This window comes from Rhamphochromis longiceps, linkage group LG19, assembly GCF_057381845.1.
Source record: "Rhamphochromis longiceps isolate RC_006_pf linkage group LG19, R_longiceps_female_GT1.1, whole genome shotgun sequence".
Classification (NCBI taxonomy): Eukaryota; Metazoa; Chordata; class Actinopteri; order Cichliformes; family Cichlidae; genus Rhamphochromis; species Rhamphochromis longiceps.
In genome coordinates, this window is record NC_140575.1 from 16,554,187 (window position 1) to 16,576,099 (window position 21,913).

General features: G+C 40.7%; 2 protein-coding genes across 2 annotated transcripts; one reads left to right on the forward strand and one right to left on the reverse strand.

Annotated features, from left to right (window-relative positions):
* Positions 1-133: 133 nt before the first annotated feature.
* prorp (protein only RNase P catalytic subunit) lies at positions 134-12,949 on the reverse strand. Its single transcript, XM_085390524.1, has 10 exons — positions 12,240-12,949; positions 12,023-12,161; positions 11,566-11,800; positions 10,725-11,023; positions 10,492-10,539; positions 10,270-10,402; positions 4,297-4,407; positions 2,336-2,487; positions 612-810; positions 134-522 (listed from the first exon to the last, which is right to left on the reverse strand). Exons 1-10 carry the CDS (start codon positions 12,643-12,645, stop codon positions 391-393), a joined length of 1,854 nt encoding a protein of 617 aa, XP_085246650.1. The 5' UTR covers positions 12,646-12,949; the 3' UTR covers positions 134-390.
* A 441-nt stretch (positions 12,950-13,390) lies between these two features.
* On the forward strand, positions 13,391-21,019 carry ppp2r3c (protein phosphatase 2, regulatory subunit B'', gamma). Its single transcript, XM_085392019.1, has 13 exons — positions 13,391-13,573; positions 13,714-13,838; positions 14,096-14,200; positions 14,291-14,403; positions 15,111-15,208; positions 15,573-15,643; positions 15,743-15,875; positions 18,280-18,335; positions 18,479-18,554; positions 18,740-18,876; positions 19,606-19,743; positions 19,862-19,921; positions 20,000-21,019. Exons 1-13 carry the CDS (start codon positions 13,507-13,509, stop codon positions 20,207-20,209), a joined length of 1,389 nt encoding a protein of 462 aa, XP_085248145.1. The 5' UTR covers positions 13,391-13,506; the 3' UTR covers positions 20,210-21,019.
* Positions 21,020-21,913: the final 894 nt, after the last annotated feature.

Consider the following 21,913-nt stretch of genomic DNA (forward strand, 5'->3'; position numbering starts at 1 on the left):
CCAAATTGTTCCAAGCAGGATATGAGATATTTATTTATTGTATTTCTGTGAATGGGGGACTGTGTATAAAAATAGCTGTAAATCCTAAGCAGTTAATGTAATAAGTCTGCACTTTGATCACATCTTAATTGTTTTATTTAAAGTCCAATGTTAGTGGATGCACATAGCCAAAATTTGAAAAATTACATTTGTTGTACATCTTGTTCAAATATCCATGGATCTGGCTGTACCTATTATCTAATATTTAATCATATTAAATTGAAATATGATTAAAACAGTACAGACACTGCAGTGATGGTAAATGTTTATTTACAGGTCCACAGTTTTATTAAAAGTCTTCAGTACCAGCATTTTTTTTAATATTCCAAACTGTAAAAAAAAAGACAGTCTTCAGAGCTTTTTGTTGAGACACAGCCAGTGTTGTGGTACTTCATAGGTGCTCCTGTCCTCTGTTTCATCATAAGGGATGTGCCATGAGTTTCCTCCTGAGGTTTGGACAATGGTGTCATAGCTGGGAATACTCTGGGAAAACACAAACGAAAACAGAGTTAATTTTGTGATGCTTCCTTCTTTGAGCCTTGACCCTCTCTTCTCATGGTCTCATTCTCCACCTGAAATCGGACCCTCCTGCCCGCTGTGACGTGCCCGTCCACCACCAGTTGGTGCCCTCTCTGCCACTTGAAGAAGAGCCGCTTGGTGGCTCCATCTGGCAGGCAGGCCTTGTGGTCCCTCATCAGGTCCCTGCTTACAAACCGACAGTGGTTCCCAGAGTGCAAAGTAGCGTACAACAGGAAGGGGTCATCCTCTGAACTGAAAAGCACAAAATGCAGAAAATAAGCAGAGCTCTACATCTGAATTCATAGTCTGTGTTATGGTTTCCTATATATGTCAGCCACCCAGATTGTGTTGCAGCACCCACAAACACATTTAAAGAGGATCTTTTGATTCTTGAATGATTTTTAATGACATTTTTTTTCTTTTTTCTTTTTTTTTGCTTGTGTGCTGCCTTTTAAACAGGCAGGTATTACCATCAACTTAAACACATCACAAAACAAATAAATTTCTAAGGTGTTACATTTATCCATTTTCTGCTGCTTATTCGGGTCAAGAATAGTAACTCCCTCTCTTCAGCCACCTCCTCCAGCTATTTTGGAGGGACACCAAGGTGTTATCAACCCAGCCAACAGATTTAATCTCTCCAGAGGCTCCAGAGCCACAAGCTGTGGCTGTATAGACAGATTGCATTGTAGGTTTGCACAGTGCTTGTTGAGACAATGTCTTCAAGCCAAGACAGACATCACTTAAGCTTAAATGTAAAAACTCTGTTGGTCTGCATCTACTCACCATGCAGGAATGTCCCGCTTTGGCCTATTCCAGGACAAAGAAGGTCAGCAAGATAGTTTGAGAAGATGGTATTCAAGGAGCCATTTCTGCATCTGTGTGTGAATCAGTGAATCTTGCTACTAGCGAGCCTGAGACCAGCCGAAAGCAACAACTCTCAGTGCTAAATATGCAATGTTGCTCTAACTGTTAGAGCAACATTGCATATTTAGCACATCTTTTAAAAAACATCTTTACGGACTGTAAATGTTTCATTAGCTTTCCTTTGTCATGTTAGAGTCTAACATGACAAAGGAAAGCTAATGAAACATTTACAGTCCGTAAAGATGTTTTTTAAAACAATTTTCCATAATACAACAATTGTCTGTTTCCCCAGCAATGCCTTCCAGATCCTCCTGGGATCTTCCCAGGTCTGGATATCCTTCCAGTTGGATGTGCTGGAAAAAAAAACAAAACCCTCCAAAGCGAAGGCACGAGGGAGAAGCACCTCAACTGGTTCCTATTAACACAAAGGAGCAGCAGCACTACTCCAGGCTTCCCTCCGATCTCCAAGCCTGGCAGGCATTCTAGGGATAAAACTTCAGCTCTCTTCCTACCCTGACAGTCTGACACAATGCCCACATTTCTACTGACTCTACATCTGCCAGCCGACCTTATAATCCACCTTCGCATCATTGTGAATAAAGATCCCGAGACACCTCAACTCATTTGAGGCACAAACTCTCCCCCCCCAAACCAGAAGGAGCAATCGACCATTTTCATCCCGGCTGCTAACCACCCAGCGCATGCTGAAGGTAGCGCTCCAGTGAAACAAACAGATCATGCAACCGATTACTTTCATGAAGCAGTAAAAATAGTTACTGATTACCGTTTTACAGAGTAACTAGTAAACAGGAACATTCCCAGTACTGGTTTCCTGTCTATCCAATGGAACATATTTCATGCTGTTCTTTTTATATTATCGTTATCATTATTATTATCATAAGATGCTCACATATTGTCGGTAAAGAAACAGTGGGCCTTCTGCTGGATGAGGTTCATGTTGTTTCTGTCCCAGGATCTGGAGGGTCGCAGCATGTGTTTCCTTCCCAGCACCAGGACAGTCAGGCCCTGATGGTCGACGAGCTCTGACACCACCAGCAGCAGCTGAAACACACAAATATATGCCTTTCTTTATATTCACTTTCAAAACGAGAACATTAATAAATAAAAATAATTACTAAAATGATGGCTTGGATTTGGTCTACAATGCAAGCAGCTGATCCCACATGAGGGCAATGAGCTTTGGGGGGGGGTTATATGTTTCACATTCGGAAAAGCTGGAAGTTAGAAAAGACGTGTAGGTCCAGGAAGAGTCATTAAAGACATACAATATAAAAATTACATACATTTGGATGTACATACTCATACATTTTTACATATGTATAATTTATGTATTTATTTTCCTATGAGTGGGCCTACATAGGCTCATTGCCTCAATAAAAATGAAGTAAAATGTCTGTGTACTGCAGTAATGTTTACTTCTTTAAGCTCTACAAACAGACATCTAAAGAACTGGCAGCCACAGGACAAGATGCTTTGTTACTGGAAGCTTTATAGTTTCTATTTCTAGTCTGAGTAGCACTGACTAGTCATGGCTGAGCAAGCTTTAGATAACCAGACTAAAAAACAGGAACGCACTGGCTGAAATGCCAATTTAGGGTTTTATTTGCTCTTTTAAATATTTCGACACTCAGAGTCGTCTACTCCCAAGTTAATTATAGTTAACACAATTAACTTCAATTGAATAGTTTTCTGCCTACAAATGGAAAACTATGAAGCCACATTCTCTGATTTCACTGGAACATTTTTAAACTTTTATCTGCAACTCGCCTTGCACGTGCTTGTCTTACAATAGCAATAAAATGAGAACATGAAAAATGAAAACTGCATGACTCCTGGCCTTTTATTTGCATCTATATTGGCTGACACTGTATACAAAAAACCAGGACATAACTACAAATAAATTAACACATAATTAACACAAACATTAATGCTGGCAATGCTGTCGGGTACTTGAGCAGGTTACGCTGCGGTCTCTACAAAGATCAATCTCACAAGTCTAAATAAGCTGTTTCTTTGTAAATATTTGTTGATATTTGCAGTCGGGAAAGAGCAGCCAAAGCTGCAGGCTGCTCACAAATATTTAACGATGTTTCCAACATTTCCAGTGTTTCTTATCTCAGCTTCACTGTCAGCAATGTCTCTCAAAACTATGTGTGAAAAATGTTGTTTATAAAACAGTTTCTGATGTTCAAGCTGCAAATACACAATGCACTGTTTATCTATTTGCAGCCATTCAGCTTGTTTCATCTCAGTGAGCTGATGGCATGTAAGCAGTCATCCAGAACTCTGAATAGTGAATTCAGCAGGTAATTCATATTGAAGCAGTACGGCTGTCCTCCAGTTTCCTTTGAATAATATGCTTGATGTAAATTTCGATCTCTTTTGCATTTATTTTCATAAATTATTTAACTTTCCCACAAACTAGATGACTAGATAGGGAAATAGGCTCATCAGTCTGTACTTTCCTTTGTCTTGCAGCCACATATGTGAGAAAATTGGGGCAGAATAAGCCATCACACACTCACATCCTGACAGACACATGTAGGCAGGCTGACAAGTACTCTCATTACTGTTAAAATCAGGTACTGGGCAGTTTTACGTGCATCTCCCACATGCATGCTCTAAAAAAAAAAACAAAAAAAAAAAAACTACACACACACTGCAGGTTTACTCATTCTGTGACTGGCAGAAAAGCCCCTGAGTTGGACAGATATGCATGTAGGAAGAAACCACTAAAATCAAGACTGTGTAACTATGTGTGAGTGAGTGCGGATTTACACACAGGGTCTGCCCTGTGGGTAAATCTGCATCTCACACTTTTAATGCATGTACACCTGTGCATATTCTTACTGTCTCTGACTGCTTGCTTTTGTCCTTGTTGCTATTTGCAACATTAAGCCCATCTACAACCACATCAAAGGCTGGCTTCCTCTTCACAAACAACTTGAACCGCTGCAGCTCCTGAACAGACACACAAACAGAGAGGAAGAAGAATTATTATATGTAAAGAGAGCGATATGTAGGGAAATAACAGTCAGTGAGGAGTTTTTATAAAGAAAGTGATCCATGAAGGTACAACAGGTACGACACAAAAGGCATCTAACTTAATTGTTCACAAAAACTTACACAAAAGCAGCACTGAAAATCAGAGAAATACAACAGCGAGTGTCTACAGCCATCTGTAAAACATGGTGGAGGCTCTATTGGGGTTTAGTGCTATTTCAGGCAGTGGTGTTAGGCATCTTTTCACAACTGATGAAATTATGATGTAAAAAAGTACCCTGAGATTATAATCCACCATGCAGAATTATGTGTAAATTATCTGATTAGCATTAGCTTGAGTTCCCAGCATGACAATGATCCCAAGTGGGGAAAAGCACACCTGGAAAGGAAAAACACAATGAAACAGCAGTGTGGGATCATCTAAAAGCAGCCAACGTCGGTCCATTTGTACTTAAAGCTCATCCAAGAGTATTTAATTTCTAATATTTTATTAAGTTGAACTAATTAGCAGCTAACTGTGTCCTGCACCCATACAGTTTGTGGCAGGTTTGCAAGAATTAGCTGGTAACCTCTTCATCAAGCATGAGCAATTGTGGCTCCAAAACAACAACAACAACAACACAGGAGCCAAAAAGCGTCACAAACCAGTGGATGACATCGCAGTAGCTGCATCCATTGTTTATGTAAAGCCTATGTTATGTTCAGCAAAAAGCATAGTTGCCCTCTGTGCAATGTTTCCGATTGATAATTTGACCCGAGAGCACGGTTAATGTGCAGAAAACATCTGCAGAGGTTTCTAACAACATCATAGATGGTTAGTTTGCTACTGAGTCAAACAGCGTATCTGAGCTCCACCTGTGAGCTGATGGTTGGCTGATTTTCTCACCAACTGATCAAAGGCCTGCCAGTAATAAATCAAGCTGGACTTTCCTTCCCAGCAGGCAGATGGCAGAGTGCCAGCTAGTCCTCTGTGTTAACATAAAGTTTAATAGCATATTCAAATAACGCTTATCAATAATAGATAATCGTGTTTTGTTTTTACCTTTTAAGCTGCCTCAGACTAGTCAGACTAATATGTTAGCCGTTGGTGAGCCCTTATCTTTACTACACAGAAATCTAAGGACATCTGCAGCTGTTTTCATAACACCCAAAACATGCAGACCACAGGGGAGGTAAAAAGCTCCATCTATGCAGAATTTGTTCAATTTGCATTTCTTATAAATTTCACACCACATTTTATAATTTTTATGCACCACTCAGGTCAAAACTTGTAAAAACTCTGAGGCAGCTTTGTGCCATAACAGGAAAGCTGCTTTGAACCTGCATGGGAACCTGTCAGTGCTTTCAGTTTTCACCAACAGCAATATGGAAATAGGCTGCTGTGAATTCCCCTGGAGTGAATCGTGATTGCATCCACAGTATCATGAACGCACATTAAAATGAGTGTCTTTAATGTCACGATCTAGATTTTTTTTAAACTGCCACATGCTCTTATTTATGCTCTTATTAATTTTGACTGCCTAAACACACCAGTCATACTCACTCATTCTGCAGCAATGTTTGATTAAGAAGAAAAGGAAGAAAGACAATAAACGAAAGCCGCAGACGAGCAAAGAATATGAGGAGAAGAAAAGAGAAAGACAAAGTCCAGCATAATTATCCAGGGACTTTCCAGAGCTGATATGTGAAACCAGCTCACTGTGCTGCTGTGGATTACACGACTACACACACACACACACACACACACACACACACACACACACTCATAAAAAATGCATAAGCTTATAGTATCACTTAAGTGCCACCTTTATTACACAAAGCACAGTAGGGTTCTGTAAACATTATCCATTCACACTGAGCTGTGTCGTGTGCACATAATTAACTCTATCAATTTCAGCTCAAACACTATTTAAAAAAAACTTCCTGCCGAGTTTAGTTCATCTCACTTCTCAGTTATCTCACTTCTGACACTTGTCATCATTTCCCCCTTTACATTTTGATTGGAGTCTACATTTTATATCTGCTTATGCACCAAATAAATATTTAAGATTAAAAGAGCCGGTTTATGTTGACTGCGTTTTCAGCCAGCCACTGTGCTGCTGGACTGTGCAGCCACATTCTGCAAAGTCCAGCAGCACAGCTCTGCAGTAAAAGTCCAGACCGTAGAGCCATGAACCAACAAAAGCAACAAAGGAGGCATTGAATTGTTCAGTAGTTGAAATACTATATGAGTACTAATGATGATGTGCCCCTGCACGAAGCAAACGATCTGCTTTTTCATAAAACACAGCCTACACTGTGCTATTTCGCATTATGTTAAAGCGTACTATAGCCACAACACTTTATCAAACTTTTTGTCAAGTAGACAAAAATTTTGGACAAGTAGCCGCGCCAGAAAACAGATACAAAAACCGCATCCTCGTATATACGCTCATCTGCTAGTATTTTTTTTTTGTAGGTACAGCGGTTCAACTGCTTGTTAACACAAATATCTAACCTGACAATCATAAGATACTCATTGCTTTTGGGGATGTAGAAAGGGCCAAGAAATTCAAATCATCAGAATGAGGAAGAAAGGTATTTGTGTGGATGGGATTTTCCCACACAATCATCTCGAGAGTTTACAGAGAATGATCCGAAAAAGAGAAAATATCCAGTAAGCTGCAGCTCTCTGGATAAAAATGACTTTTTAATGCCAGGGGTCAGAGGTCAAAATGAGCAGACTGTTGATAGGAAACAGCGGGAACAAAAAAAAACAACATTCATGACAACCAAGGAATACAGAAGAGCTTCTCTGAATCCACAGCATGTCAAACCTTGAAGCAGAAGGGCTGCAGCAGCAGAAGATCACACCAGATGACACTTCTGTCAGCAGACAGCAGGAAGCTGAGGCTATAATTAACACAGGCTCACCAAAACTGGACAACAGAAGACTGGAAAAACATTCCCTGTTCCGATAAGTCTTGATTTCCAACGGTAGGATCAAAATAGGGCACGAACAACATGAAAGCATGGATCCATCCTGCCCTGTCAAAGGTTTAGGCCAGTGGTTGTAGTGTAATGATTTGGGGGATATTTTCTCAACACAATTTTGGCCCCTTAGTTCCATCTGAGCATTATTTAAACACCACAGCCTACTTGAGTATTAAAGCTGGATGTAAAGCTGACAAATCTGCATCCCCTGTGCAACCCTGTTGTGGAAAAAGGGAGAATTCAGGCAGTTCTAAATGCAAAAGGGGCACTAGAAAGGTGTAGTTACTTAGGTAGCCCCGTAGTACTAACCAAGTTAGTACTAGGTTAGTATTATCATGTTCCATTAATCACTAAAAAAACCCTGCTCTGCACCAGCTTATGTAATCAGAATAAGCTAATGTGGTGACCTCACCAGGTTAAAAGAGACCCACCTCTCACACTGAAAAGTCTGACTTTAGGCTCAGTACATGTCAAACTCATAACTGAGTGGTGGCCAGAAGCTTAAACACAAATGAGCAAACCAAAAATTGCTCCTACAGCGAGGCTCTGCATTAAAATCATGCTAATGTTAATATTGTTTTAAAATAAAAACAGGATTAGTGCATTCAGAGTTTATTCACAGCGACTCTCTCTGTGGATAAAGGGATGTGTTGTTGCATTCTCTGCTCTAATAGTCAATCTTTGACCTCTGCTATCTAAACATATATGAGTGCTATTTGAAAACTAAACAGACACTTTGTTTTTTTCACTAGTTATCACCAAACAAAGACCGAAACAAACTGCCGCCTTTCTTCCCCTTTGTGCTGATGCCCTTCTTCTACCCCTTTTCCTTCCTTCACAAGTTGCTTAACTCTCCTCTGAAGCACTCTGTTTGCCCTTGAAATAAACTGCCTTAAATGGGGAATTAACAAAGCTCATTTAAACTGTCTGTCTGCTCAGCAGGAGGTAGCTGTGGGCTACGTTCACATGGCCGTCCGCATGCTGGAAATTCCCTTAATTGAACCAACTATAACTGAGCCAGATAAAGACACAAGAACATGTGCAAAGCGAGCCCTATTTTAATAATTTAAATATGTCATATTATTAACCACACATTGCCGGTGTTGCCCAGTTGTTGTTTTTTAAATAAACTTCATTTTATGTTTACTTTAATTGCATTATTAAAAAAGGAGTACATTCCAATCCAATGAAAAGCTTGTACCTTGGCTCTCGACACAGACGCTGCACATATGCATGCACAGCAAATAAGGCTCTTACAACACAGCCATAATTCAGCGTTTTAAGCTTGTTTGTAAGTGCACTGCTGTCTGTCTGCTGCTGTCTGTCTACATATTTGCAGTCACATAAAGAATCCAGCTGAACGCATGTAAATGATCTCATTTTCATTTCATGTTACTTGGAAAATTCACGAAGCAGAAAAAAAGCCAAACATTCCCCTTAAACAAATAAATTCATGGGAAACGGGATCATTTACTTTGTTGCCAAGAAACTCACGTACATACACAACATCAAGCTACAAGCACAAAGACAGCGAGGAAATGTCCATGCAGGCTACGTTCACAGGTAACAAAGTCCACCTATTTCCTCTGAAGCTCACAAATACACCCTTCATTTGTTTAGTTCATGTGAAAATTGAGTGGAAATTTTAAATAGTTAAATCACCTTGCTCTGAATTGGGTGGGTGTTTGCAAAAACCACAACCTCTGTTATTTTCCTGTTTCTTCAATTTAATCAATTAGCTAAAGTAAACTTAATTAGCTGTGTAAATATGTAAATCATCTTTGCAACTTCCACTGAAATAAAGAGGAAGACTGACCTTGTGGCCAACCCACATGACTTACTTTTGTACAGAAGGCCTTTGTCAGCCATCCAATTCATGGTCACCAGTGGGCTGGAGCCTATCCCAGCAGCCATATGGCTAGAGGCAGGGTACACAGTAATTGCCCATAGGTGTAAATGTGAATGTGTCTCTGTGCTAGCCCTGCAGCAGACTGGCGACACGTCTAGCATGTACCCTGCCTCTTGCCTTGCTTATCCAGCAAGACAAATCTCATTCTGCATGTATTCCATGAACATGAATTGGTAGTAAAAGAGTCTGCGTGCAAACTGGTCTGTTTCACTGCAAATAGTTCAGCTTCTGCACAATTTAAGCAAACAACATATAATATGTTAATTAGTGAACTTTAGAGGTGCTGGCTGGGTCTCAGTGAATATTAGCATTTTCTACTTTTCTACTAAAAAAAACTAGGAAAAGGAAGAAAAGAGTAGAAAAGAAAATATGAGCAAATGTAAAAGAAAAACAGAGTAAAGCGACCAAAAGGAAACAAAAACAGCAAAGCTGAGGTGGAGGAACGTAACAGGTCAAAGGAGACAAAGGGAAAAAAGGAAAGAAAGGAAACATTATTAAGAAAAAAAAATTTAGGTTTGTATTAAGTTTTTAAAACATACTTGTGTCTCTTTATGTTAAATTACGTGAATGCTTAATTCACGGGTTGAGATAATGGCATTAAAAATACTGGAGTGGTTAACCTATCTTTGCAGCCTTATTTACAGAGTCTACACAGACCTTTGTGGAATATGAAAGGAACAACCACAAACAAAACGAAATGCCTCTCTGATCACACCCCCTCCCCCCACATTAAATCACTCTAACTGGCAGCAGCACTACTCCCCCTAGTGGTGACGGGGTGTACAAAGAAAAATCTCATCTCCCTCTTACAGGATGTTTGAATGTTCTTTTTTCGGGCTGCTTCTTTATGTTTACAGCTGTTTGTTTGTCACTTAAATATAACAATAAATAATAATAAATTAAAGTTCAAGGTCCCTGTGTGTATGTGTGCGTTTTACCTCTGGAGTTGTCTTGGTGAAAACATCTTGTCCCTCAATGATGTCTGTCATCACTCTGTCTTTAAGCTGCTGGTACTCCTCAGCAGTCAGCTGGATGGACTCCAGCTCAGACCCACAACTCCTACATACTCCCCTGAACACATGCACACACATATATATGTTTAAATGACACACACTATCATAATGGAGGTACGTACATACATCAGAAGTGGTTTTTATTACTTTGGGGTGGCGGTCGTCCAGCTGCCTGTCCATTCCTGTCCTGTCAGGCTGATTTTGGGAAGGAGCACAAGGAGAATATACACTAGAGTGATTATGTTCACATGTTGAGGTTTGCCGTTAATACACGTCACATTGAAAATAAATGCAGGGGAGCAAAGCTTTAAAAAAAAAAAATCACATTTTAAGAAACAGGATTTGTTTTGCATGCATGTGCTTCCCTATCACGGTCCTACCTCTCAAACCAGCTTTTGATGCTGCTGGCGAGGCTCTGCTGAGGGTAGATCTGGTTGTTCCTCATGTGCAGCAGAATTCCCAGGTGCCTCTCCTGCTGTTCAGCCTGTGACATGGCACTCGTTCCCTCTTCTCCTTCCTTTTTCCCTGCCACTTTAAACAGAGTCTCCCATGTCTCCTGGTGAGGACTCAGTCCATTGTCAATTAGCTCATCATAAAGAGCCCAGGCAGTGCTTGTGTCACCGTGCTGCATTGCCGCTGCGATGACGTCGCCATAGTTGCGTGGTGATGGACTAAAAGTCTGTTAGTAAATAAAATCAGGTGATAATTATGGAGGAAAAGAAAGCTTCACCTGTGAGCTCGCTCACATTTGAAACAACCTGAAATATAGAAAACTACCTCACTAATATCACGAAATCAACCATCGTCATCTGCAGATGATAAATGACAACAACCTTTGAATCAAGGTGCTTTACGTTCTAAGGTAAAGACCCTACAATAACACAAAGAAAACAGAGAAAATCACAAAAGTATAGAACCCCCCCACGAGCAAGCTGGTTCAGGTTTGTTCAGGTTGAGAAAGTTTACGATTGAACATTTATAAGTTTATCATAACTGAACAGAAGCATGGCTAATTGGTTTGTATAGACAAACAGGAAAAAAAGGAGTGAAAAAGTGTAAGAAATTAATTTTAAGCCTCAGAAAAACAACTTTTAGGTTAATATTTAGCTTAGCAAATGACAAACACACGTAATGAATTCTGGCCTAAACTAAAAGTGCATTTTTTTCCTCACTGAAATACTTTTCACAAGTTTAATTTTCTCCTAAAAAAAAACTGCTTACTTTCTTGAGCTCCTGCAGGATGTTGAGAGCCTCCCTCCACCTCGCCGTCCGGCTGAAGGCTTTGATAAAAAGACTGGAAGCTCCTGTGTCCAGAGAGGGGAAACTTCCCCGCATGATGTCATAGACGTCAAACACCTCAGCGTCATGGCCGCTGCTCACACACAGCGTCAGGTATCGCAGTAGCAGCTCGTAGGACAGTGTGCCAGTCTCCGTGGCTACAAAAGTCAGCAGGGACCTGAAGAGGAGGATTTTAAATGAAAGTAACATGGAGCTTTTTCAGTCCTTTAATGCTCTCACTGCAGCATTCTGGATTAAATGAAGGATTTTCAGGAAGCTTTTAGAACAGCGACTGATCTAAAATGCCTTTAAGGTTCCTCACAGCTCCACTGGAAGTCATCCAGAGTCAGTATCTGTTTAATCACCGTAGGGCAAATTAAATCTTTCATTTAACTCTTACTTGGCAACATCCAGCTCGCCCCCAGAGGTGAAGAGAGCTTTCATCATTTGGATTTCAAAGCGAGGTGGATTTCCCTGAGACTCCTTCAGCTTCTTCCACTCATTGGAAGGGAGCGGTCGCTCAGGAGGCTGCAGCCTTCCTGTAAAACATCCAAATAGTCATCCAAACACATCATGAGCTGTTAAATATCTGAAGAGAGGTGGTGATGCATGCTCACCTGCTCCCCTATCTGACCTACGTTCAGGCTCCTCTTCATCCTTATACTCACAGACCAGAGGCGCCCTCCTCCTCAGTATATCCGCCGTCCTCTTTGCCGTTCCAGCAGCAAACACAGATTTATGGATCCTCTGCCGGGGAGCAGACCTCTTATCTCCTCCTCCATTCACTGTACCATCCTCTTCACCGCTTCTGATGGTGCTGTTTCTAACCCCACCCTGCCCTTTAGTTTGTCCACTGCTGCTTCTGTGTGTCCGTCTGACACCCAGGGTGAGGCTGGGCTCTCTGCTGAACACAGAGAGAACCCAGGGAGGCTGTAATGTGGAGAAAGCTGGACGTCCATGTTGGAAAAAGAGCTGCGAGGACTTTAGAGATGTTCTGACTTTCAGTATGAAGGTAGAGCCCATGTTTGGATGATTATAGCGAATGATTTATGAGCACAGCAGCTGTAATCCCACTTTAAATTTAAACTGTTTTATTTCTCATACACAAACTAAGCACACAGCTGACACATGACGTGAATTACATGAGCCTGCAGGTGACACCAGAAGCTCACCTTCCTGTTTCTACGCGTCCTTCAAAGGCTCTCTCGCGCTCTCGTTTCGTCCATAAATCTGAATAACTACAAATACAGCGCCTGAGGAACTCATTCAGCTCATATCCCTCTACAAAACACACCAGCAAAAAGGCATGGATGGAGTCGCACACCTGACGTCATCAACATTAGACAACGTCGTTTGTGAGGTATCAGGTTTTTCAAAATAAAAAAGGAAATGTCATCACCCATTGATCATGAGAATAATTTGTTATATATTTTATAGTTAAATATTTATTTAACTTTTACATTTATTTTATTTACATGTAGCTTTTGTATCATATTATGTCCAGATAATTTTCAAGAACATAGGCGATGTGCAGAGCTGGAGTAAATGCAGAGTGATAGAGTTAATAGTGATAATGAGCCATACTGTGGAGATATGAGATTAAATCGGCATAAGTATTGAGTCTCTCCTTGTTTGCGATGGCGATGAACGGGTTGAAGTCAGGCAGTAGTCGCTGTGTGGTCTAACAGGGAGCAGGTTGAAGAGGTGGAAATTCATTTCTTTCTCGTTACTCTTTTATTTTGAAAAGCACCGACCGGAAAAAAGTTCCCTTTACAGCCAATAGCTTGATGTTGTTTGGGTAGCACGGCTATTTTTTTTTACTACAAGTGGAGATTCGTTATTAAAATGAAGAAATCTCACTGTTAGCTTGTCTCCGGAGCAGAGATGGCTACCGAACAGCAGCCTAACTGGGCGGATATTCTTAAGAGGAGGTTAGCAAACTCCAAAAGAGGTAAAACAATGTAAACTGTGTTTAGCTGGCTAAGTTGAATGTACACTATCGATTTGTAATCAGTTAACTAATAAGAGTGTTCTTTTGCCGGATAGTTAATATTTAAGTTGGTTTTTATATTGTGTTTTTCTCCGGCAAAGACGAGAAGAGCGAAGAGGAAAATAAATCAGAAGAAACGGAGCTTTTCTCCAAATATTACACCGAGTGGAAAGGAGGAAGCAACAGCGGCAGCTCCTACAAGACCATCCCACGGTTCTACTACAGGGTATCAAATCAGTTCAATACATATGAAATCTGTAAAAGTCAAACAAAAACCTTAGTTTTGGAACTATTTTCTTTCCAATGTCTACATACGCCATCCAGAAGCAAACGTTACAGTTCACACACAGTTGTATTCAGACCTTTACATCCAGTCAATTTAATCATTTAATTAGTGGTAAGAGAGGAAAGTGTGATGCTAATTATTTAACTTGTGCGTAGTTGCTTGGACATGGCCACTAGATGTTGGGTTTTTTTCTGCAGCTGCCAGCAGAAGATGAAGTATTGCTTCAGAAATTAAGAGAGGAATCCAGAGCTGTCTTTCTCCAGAGGAAGAGCAGAGAGCTGCTTGATAATGAGGAACTGCAGGTAAAACGCACACAAATATATCATTGCTTCTTCTGCAGGTAAAGCAACACAAACTTTGTTTTTTCTTATGTTTCCTTTTATTTTCTGCAGAATTTGTGGTTTCTGCTCGATAAGCACCAGGTGCCTCCACTGACTGGAGAAGAGGCCATGATCAACTATGAAGCGTACCTGGAGGTGGGGGAAAAGGCTGGGAGCAAGTGCAAGTGAGTGATAACAAGTTCTCAACCCTAAAATTCATTTAAGTCTGTATTACACTGCTGGACGTATTCAGTCTAATTGTTAGATATTGATCACAGAGGATGTTGAATCAGTAAAAAGCATTTCCCTTAGGCTTGATCAACAGCATATCAAAACACCTATGGGAAATGTAGTTAGTAGTAGTAATAGTTAGTAGTCTATGCTCCCATCAAAGTTTAAGTCATGTGGGTCTAAGTGCACGCAGATTGTGCATGTATTATTAGGCAATTCTAGAGCTAATACATGTAAACAATCACTGACCCTCCAGGTATTTATCAGGCCCAAAACCCATGTAGGTGTCCCTCCAGGGTGTGCATCAGCCACTCTGGTCAATCTTGATAACCTTAACCCAATCACTGTTTCATTTAAATGTCTGCCCTATCAACTTTTGGTGCTACATTATATGTCTATCACGGTGTCCATGGGTAATTGGTCCTTAAGAAACAGCTACCTCATCTAACGAAGGCAGCAGGAATCCAAATTACTGAACTTGGGAAAATTTGTGATGAAAAATAAGAATACGGGACTCTTTCGAAGGAAGAGTGACCTTTAATGTGAGCGCGCTCAGAGCCTGAAGCAGAAAGATTGTGTTAAGCGAAAACAGATTTTGACGTGAAGCCATTAATATGTTTGAGTAAAGTTTTAATTGTTTTCTTTTCTTTCTTACTTTCAGAAAATTCTTCACAGCCAGAGTTTACGCCAAGCTGCTGCACAGTGACCCTTACGGGCGGATCTCCATTATGCAGTTCTTCAACTATGTCATGAGGAAAGGTTTGGACCTTTTTTCCTCTGCTTTGTTTCCACAGAGCCTCCTAAACAATATACCGTAAATTCTTTTCACCAACCACCTATCCAAGATGAGGATATAACACAAAATGCAATCAAACATCCATAGTACTAATGCTTGTTTCTGTTACTCTGTGCCATAGAAAATAAACTGGTGCAAATTTGCTATTGAAACTATGCTTTAAGTTACTGAAAGGAAAAAAAAAAGATTTTAGGTTTAGATTGTTTCTTTTGTGTTTTTCACCACTGTAACTATCCTGTTGCGGGCTCAGAAATACTACAATAATATTGCAAATTAAAAAGTTTTCACTTACCCTTCTGTTTTCTGTTCCTTCTCATCTACATCCAGTGTGGCTGCATCAGACCCGGATAGGCCTGAGTCTGTATGATGTGGCTGGACAGGGGTACCTCAGAGAGTCGGTAAGTTCAGCTCAAGTGACTTTAAAACAAAAAAAAATAATTTTATCTCAAGTGAAAATATAAATGCAGCAAAATGGTAATTCTTCTGATTCTTTGTAGGATCTAGAAAATTACATCCTGGAGCTGATCCCCACTCTGCCTCAGCTGGACGGCTTGGAGAAGTCCTTCTACTCTTTCTACGTCTGCACCGCTGTCCGCAAGTTCTTCTTCTTCCTCGACCCACTCCGAACAGGTGAGAGTAAACCCCATAAGAACGTGGCATATTACCATGCAAGTCAAGTCAAGTGGCTTTAATGTCATTTAAGCCATGTGCAGTGGTACAGTACACAACATTCCTCCAAGACCATGGTGCTACATATGACATATAACAGACACTTGCATGAACCAGGACAAGTGCTGAAAGATTATAGAGCAAGACAGAGTTGGTTTGCTAAACCTGAAATAAGGAAAACTCTGGATTTAAGTCTGAGTAACTCTCTGAGCCTAACCTGCTTGCTTGGCAGGATTTCTTTCTGCCTCCTCCCCTCCAGCTGTATCTGCAGCAGCTGACTCATTTCCTCCATTTATGCATCAGTGATTAATGTCTTTTGTTTAACATTTATAATCAATCTGTCATCTGGAAATGAAAAGAAAATATTATTATCTCCTCAGAATAAAATCTGTAGGCTGCTGTAACGCAGCCGTTAGGTTTGCAGTCAGTTTCCCTGCACTGAAACATTTGCCTTACATTACTGTAAAAAACAGTGTTTAAATAAAACTGCTCTGTGTGATGCTTTAGGTATGTAAAAGTCTGTGATCTGTCATTTGTCAGGGTGGGGTCACTGTCACAGTCACACTGAGAAGAAAATGCCTGTCACAGATGGAATTTTTATTTTATACCAGTCATCTTACAGCTCATTAATTATATAAGATCAGCTGAAGTTTAATCTCAGTTTAAAGTAAAAATTTGTTAACCCTAAATTTCTGAAACCAGAGCCTGATGGTCACTGTAAGGACTAACTTATTGCAGCTTTGCAGTTATTACAATAATAATTACAATACGCAAGACATAAGGAAAAATAATCATTTTGATCTTTATATGGAGCTATTTGCCATGTTTCCTGTGTTTAGGTTGTGTTAGGAGTGTAGAAAAGGTTGATTTTGGTTATCACACATAATATTTGTGGCTTCACTTCTTCACTTCCTCCCACCATCGACTCACTTCAGTTTGCTTACCGGACTAATCGTTCCACAGACGATGCCATATCTCACCTGCTCCACACATCCCTGAGTCACCTGGACACTGGCAGAGGGAATTATGTTAGGATGCTGTTCGTGGACTACAGTTCAGCATTCAACACAATAATTCCCTCTAAGCTTTTCACCAAGTTGACGGATCTAGGACTCAGCTCATCACTGTGTCAGTGGATCCTCAACTTCCTCACAGACAGACCCCAATCAGTGAGGGTAGGAAAACAAGTCTCCCCCTCCATCTCACTCAGCACTGGAGTGCCTCAGGGCTGTGTTTTAAGCCCCCTGCTGTACTCACTGTACACTTATGACTGTGTTGCCACATCCGACACCACCTCCATTGTCAAGTTTGCTGACGACACTGCTGTTGTGGGCCTGATCTCCGACAACATCGAGACGGCCTACCTGGAGGAGATTAGGAACCTGGAGACCTGGTGCCAGGAGAATAACCTCCTCCTAAACATCAGCAAGACTAAGGAGCTGATCGTGGACTTCACTACAAAGCAGGCGAGGAATTACAAACCCCTCATCATCAGTGGCACGCCAGTGGAGAGAGTGGACAGTTTCCGATACCTGGGTGTCCACATCACTCAGGACCTGTCATGGTCCTGTCACATCAACACCCTGGTTAAGAAAGCCCGTCAGCGTCTCTTCTTCCTCAGAAGACTTAGAGACTTCCATCTGCCACTGAAGGTGCTCAAGAACTTCTACTCCTGCACCATCGAGAGCGTCCTGACGTCAAACATCTGCACCTGGTTTGGGAACAGCACCAAGCAGGACAGACGAGATCTGCAAAGGGTGGTGCGCTCGGCAGAACGCATCATTCAATCAGAGCTCCCTGACCTGCTGTCCATCTACACCAAGCGGTGCAAGTCCAAAGCTAGGAAGATTATGATGGACCTCTCCCATCCCAACAATGGACTCACTGTTGAGGTCTGGGAAGCGCTTCCGCTCCCTTAAGGCCAAAACAGAGAGAATGAAGAGGAGCTTCTTCCCCCAGGCTATTCGGGCCCTGAACCAGGTGTAGCACTGGACTCTCCCACACACGTCACTATAAGACTGGACTCTCACACACGTCACCACACGCACCACCACACATTTCCTATAATTCCTATAATTTATAATCCTTATCTTTATAATCTCTTCTGCTATTTGCACATTCTTTACTGTAAATTCCTAAGTTAATTTGTAAATTTTTGTAGTAAATTGTAAATATTGTAAAACTTTTCTTCTGTCATTTAATGGTCGGGCATTGTACAGCTACAAGCATTTCACCCCCATGTCATACTGTGTATGGTTGTGTGTGTGTGACAAATAAAATTTGAATTTTTTGTGGAGGTGTTGGTTTTTTGGTTTGGTGGGTTTTTTGTTGTTGTTTTGTTTTAAGTTATCTTACTTTTCTCCAGGAAAGATTAAAATCCAAGACATCCTGGCCTGCAGTTTTCTGGATGACTTATTGGAGGTATTTTTTATTTATTTATTTTTCCTTGCTTGATCACACACAGTCTGTTATAGGATGCCAATAACAATAGGATGTTCACATTGAACCCTAAGCAACTCTTCCTCTTATTGATATCATCCTTTTTCTCCTTTCTCTGTCACCAGCTGAGAGACGAGGAGTTGTCTAAGGAGAGTCAGGACTCCAACTGGTTCTCGGCCCCGTCGGCTCTCCGAGTCTATGGTGAGATAACATCTGGACACATCTGCACAGCAGGATACCGGTGGTAATTGTATTCCTCTGTATTTAGAGGAATGTTGGTGAAAGGCCCAATTTTGGGTCAGTGAAGTTGGAGTGCTCTGTGTGGCATGTGTCTGTGTATCAGTGCCCTGTACTGTTGCTTACATCTGTGTTTTTAAATTGTGCAGGCCAGTACCTGAACCTGGATAAGGACCACAACGGCATGTTGAGCAAAGAGGAGCTTTCACGTTACGGCACGGCCACACTCACCTCTGTGTTTTTGGATAGAGTCTTTCAGGAGTGCCTTACCTACGAGGGTGAAATGGTACGGTCCATAACATTAACCGCTGGAGTATTGACTGCTGTGGCAGAGATGTTTTTGGTGGTGAGATCAGGTGACTGTGAGGACTTTCTCACACATCTTCAAGCAAACAGATTTAATCCTGAGCTGCTGACTGAGTGAACTCTGTGTGATCTCCTCAGGCAGCTAACACACATGCACGTCTAAAAGCAGTCGCTATAAATCTACTATACTGGCCACGGCTCCCATGTTTAAATGCCTAACTTTACATTAAAATAAGCATATTTACAGCCTCTATAGGTCTGTAAATACTTTACAGGGATGATTAACGCTTTAAAACTTTGTACCTCTTTTCCTCATTACCTCAGTTGTTATAGAGCTGAAGATTCACTGCATCAAATTGAAGCTGGGCTTATTCACATGCTGTTTTTATTCTTTGGCTCTCGTTACTGAACTGGACCTATTTTGTGCTGTGGTTCCTTTTTGAATCATTTTAAATGCACTGATGAATAATTTGCCTCACTGTGCAGTTTACTGTATTAATAGACTATCCAAGTATTTTATTAGTTTGCTATTTAGCACTAATCAGCAAATATCTAACCAGACTGGCTAAGCAGTAGCTCATAACTTCACTCCACCCTCTTGTCCAAATATGGCTCCAAAAACCAACGTGTTACTTCCCAAAACATCATTCCTGTGGTTTAAATATTTCAATATTTGTCTGACATGAATGTTTCTCCTTCTCTTTTCCAGGACTATAAGACCTATTTAGACTTTGTTTTGGCTCTGGAGAACAGGAAGGAGCCAGCAGCTTTACAGTACATCTTTAAACTTTTGGACATGGAGAATCAAGGACACCTCAACGTCTTCTCCCTCAACTACTTCTTTAGGGTATCGGCTGCACACGCTTCCGTGAAACGAAATCAAAAGGATTGATTCAGCAGTTTGTTTGTTTTTTTTCATTCAGTCTTTCTTGATCATTTTTCAGCAGTTTTTTTTTTCTCTTCAGGCCATTCAGGAACAGATCAAGCTGCACGGACAGGAGCCGGTCTCCTTCCAGGATGTAAAGGTACATACAGACAAACAGCACCTTATGTGGCCGTAATGGCCGTGGGCGATATTTTTGAACATTTAATTCTCTCTTTAGGATGAGATCTTTGACATGGTGAAGCCTAAAGACCCCTTCAAGATCACACTGCAGGACCTGGTGAACAGCTGTCAGGGCGACACAGTGGTCAGCATCCTGATTGACCTCAACGGTTTCTGGACCTATGAGAACAGAGAAGTGCTGGTCGCCAACGACAGTGACAGCGGCGGGGTTGGCGGGAGCAGCATGGCTGACTTTGACGATACATGAAGATGTTTCGGGGTTGAAACGTAAAGAGAATTTGATGTTTTACTCCCAAAAAATGGCAGGACATTGACCCTTCTCACCCGCACACATGTGAAGGCCTCGAAGGCTGGAAGACTCTGAAGGAAAAAGGAGGAATGTGCAAATGCTGATCTTTGTGTAAATACTGATCTTTTCTCCTACCTGTGAAATCTAGGTGGGTTTACTACGAAGGTAATTCAATATAGCTTTCTTCATCTGGTCCTGTGAGGAAGCTGCTGCTTCTTCTTCCTCACAAAATTTAAAATGTTCAAATGGGAATAAAATTGAATAGGAGTAAATTTAAAAAATCAAAAGGAAATATTATAAAATGGTAAATAAGCACAGCTTTACTAACACCTGGTAATAATTTGTTCTCTTTAATTGACAGTTAATTTACATCGAGTAGCTTGTTTACATTTAATTTTGGCATCCTCCGTTAAAGACCTGCTGGCTCATTAAATTAGCTTCGTAGTAACTCCCTCTGATTTACATGTGGGCTCTTTTTTTGTTTTTACTGGATTTCCTTTGTACGTTTTGTGAAAAATGCTCCTTTAAATTTCTACTTTAAATTATGATTTTCTTTAGAACTAATGTTTTTGTAAATTTTTGTAAAATTAAACATTAAATGATAAATGGACCCCTTTTCCCTTCAGAACTGCCGTAATTCTCTGTGGTGTAGATTCAACAAGATGCTGGAAACATTCCATGCTGACATGACAGCATCACACAGTTGCTGCATATTTGTCGTGATGTTAACCATGAATTAATCACAATTTCTTTTTTTCAAAGCTGAGTTCAATGTTATTCGTCACACCCAGGCCTGATTACAAATTACCTGTTAATTTGACAAATATAACCTGTCTGACAAAATGAAGTATGGCTTTAGAGAAAATATTCTGTGGCCGGCCGAGACAAAAGAACTTTTACAGTCCTGTTACATCTGGTTTGCTGTAATTGATGAAACAAGAAAATCTTGAATGCTCAGCCATCAGTTCATGCTCTGAAGCTCAAGCGCACTCAGATTATGTGGCATGACAGTGATCTGAAACAGACCAGCAAGCCCACCTCTGACTGACTCAAAAACCCAAAATAAGAAATATGGAGTGACCCAATCATAATCTGGGTTTAAATAAGAATGAGATTATTAGAGATTACCTTAAACAGGCTGTTTAAAAACCTTCTAATGTGTCTGAAATGCCAGTTACACGAACACTTGATTGCAGTTCTTGCCAAGAGTGGCAGAACTAGTGATCAGGTTTAGGTGACAATTACTTTTTCACACAGGCACAGGGATAGTTCTTCACAGCACTGTCTATAAAAGAAGAAATAAGTCACACTGTACAATTTTCAAAACAAAACACCCTTTTGATTATTTAAAGATTTTATTTACACACAGAATATAGAAATATAAAGCTTCACTTTAAATCAGAAAATATTTTGCATATGTTACCCTGCTTTACATAGTGAAAAAACATCCTTTATACTTAGTGAAAGACATTTAACTGCAAAGTGTACACATCTTTTGCTATGATACGCTGGCATTTCATTGGAGTCTGCTTGTGGACCGATTCTGACTATAAGCGCTGCTACTCTGCAAACTGAGATCTGAAGCCTGCCATCACACGTCACAGCCAAAGAGAAGATTAAAACAATTTCTAAGAGGCTTAGACTGGCACAAGCAAGGACATT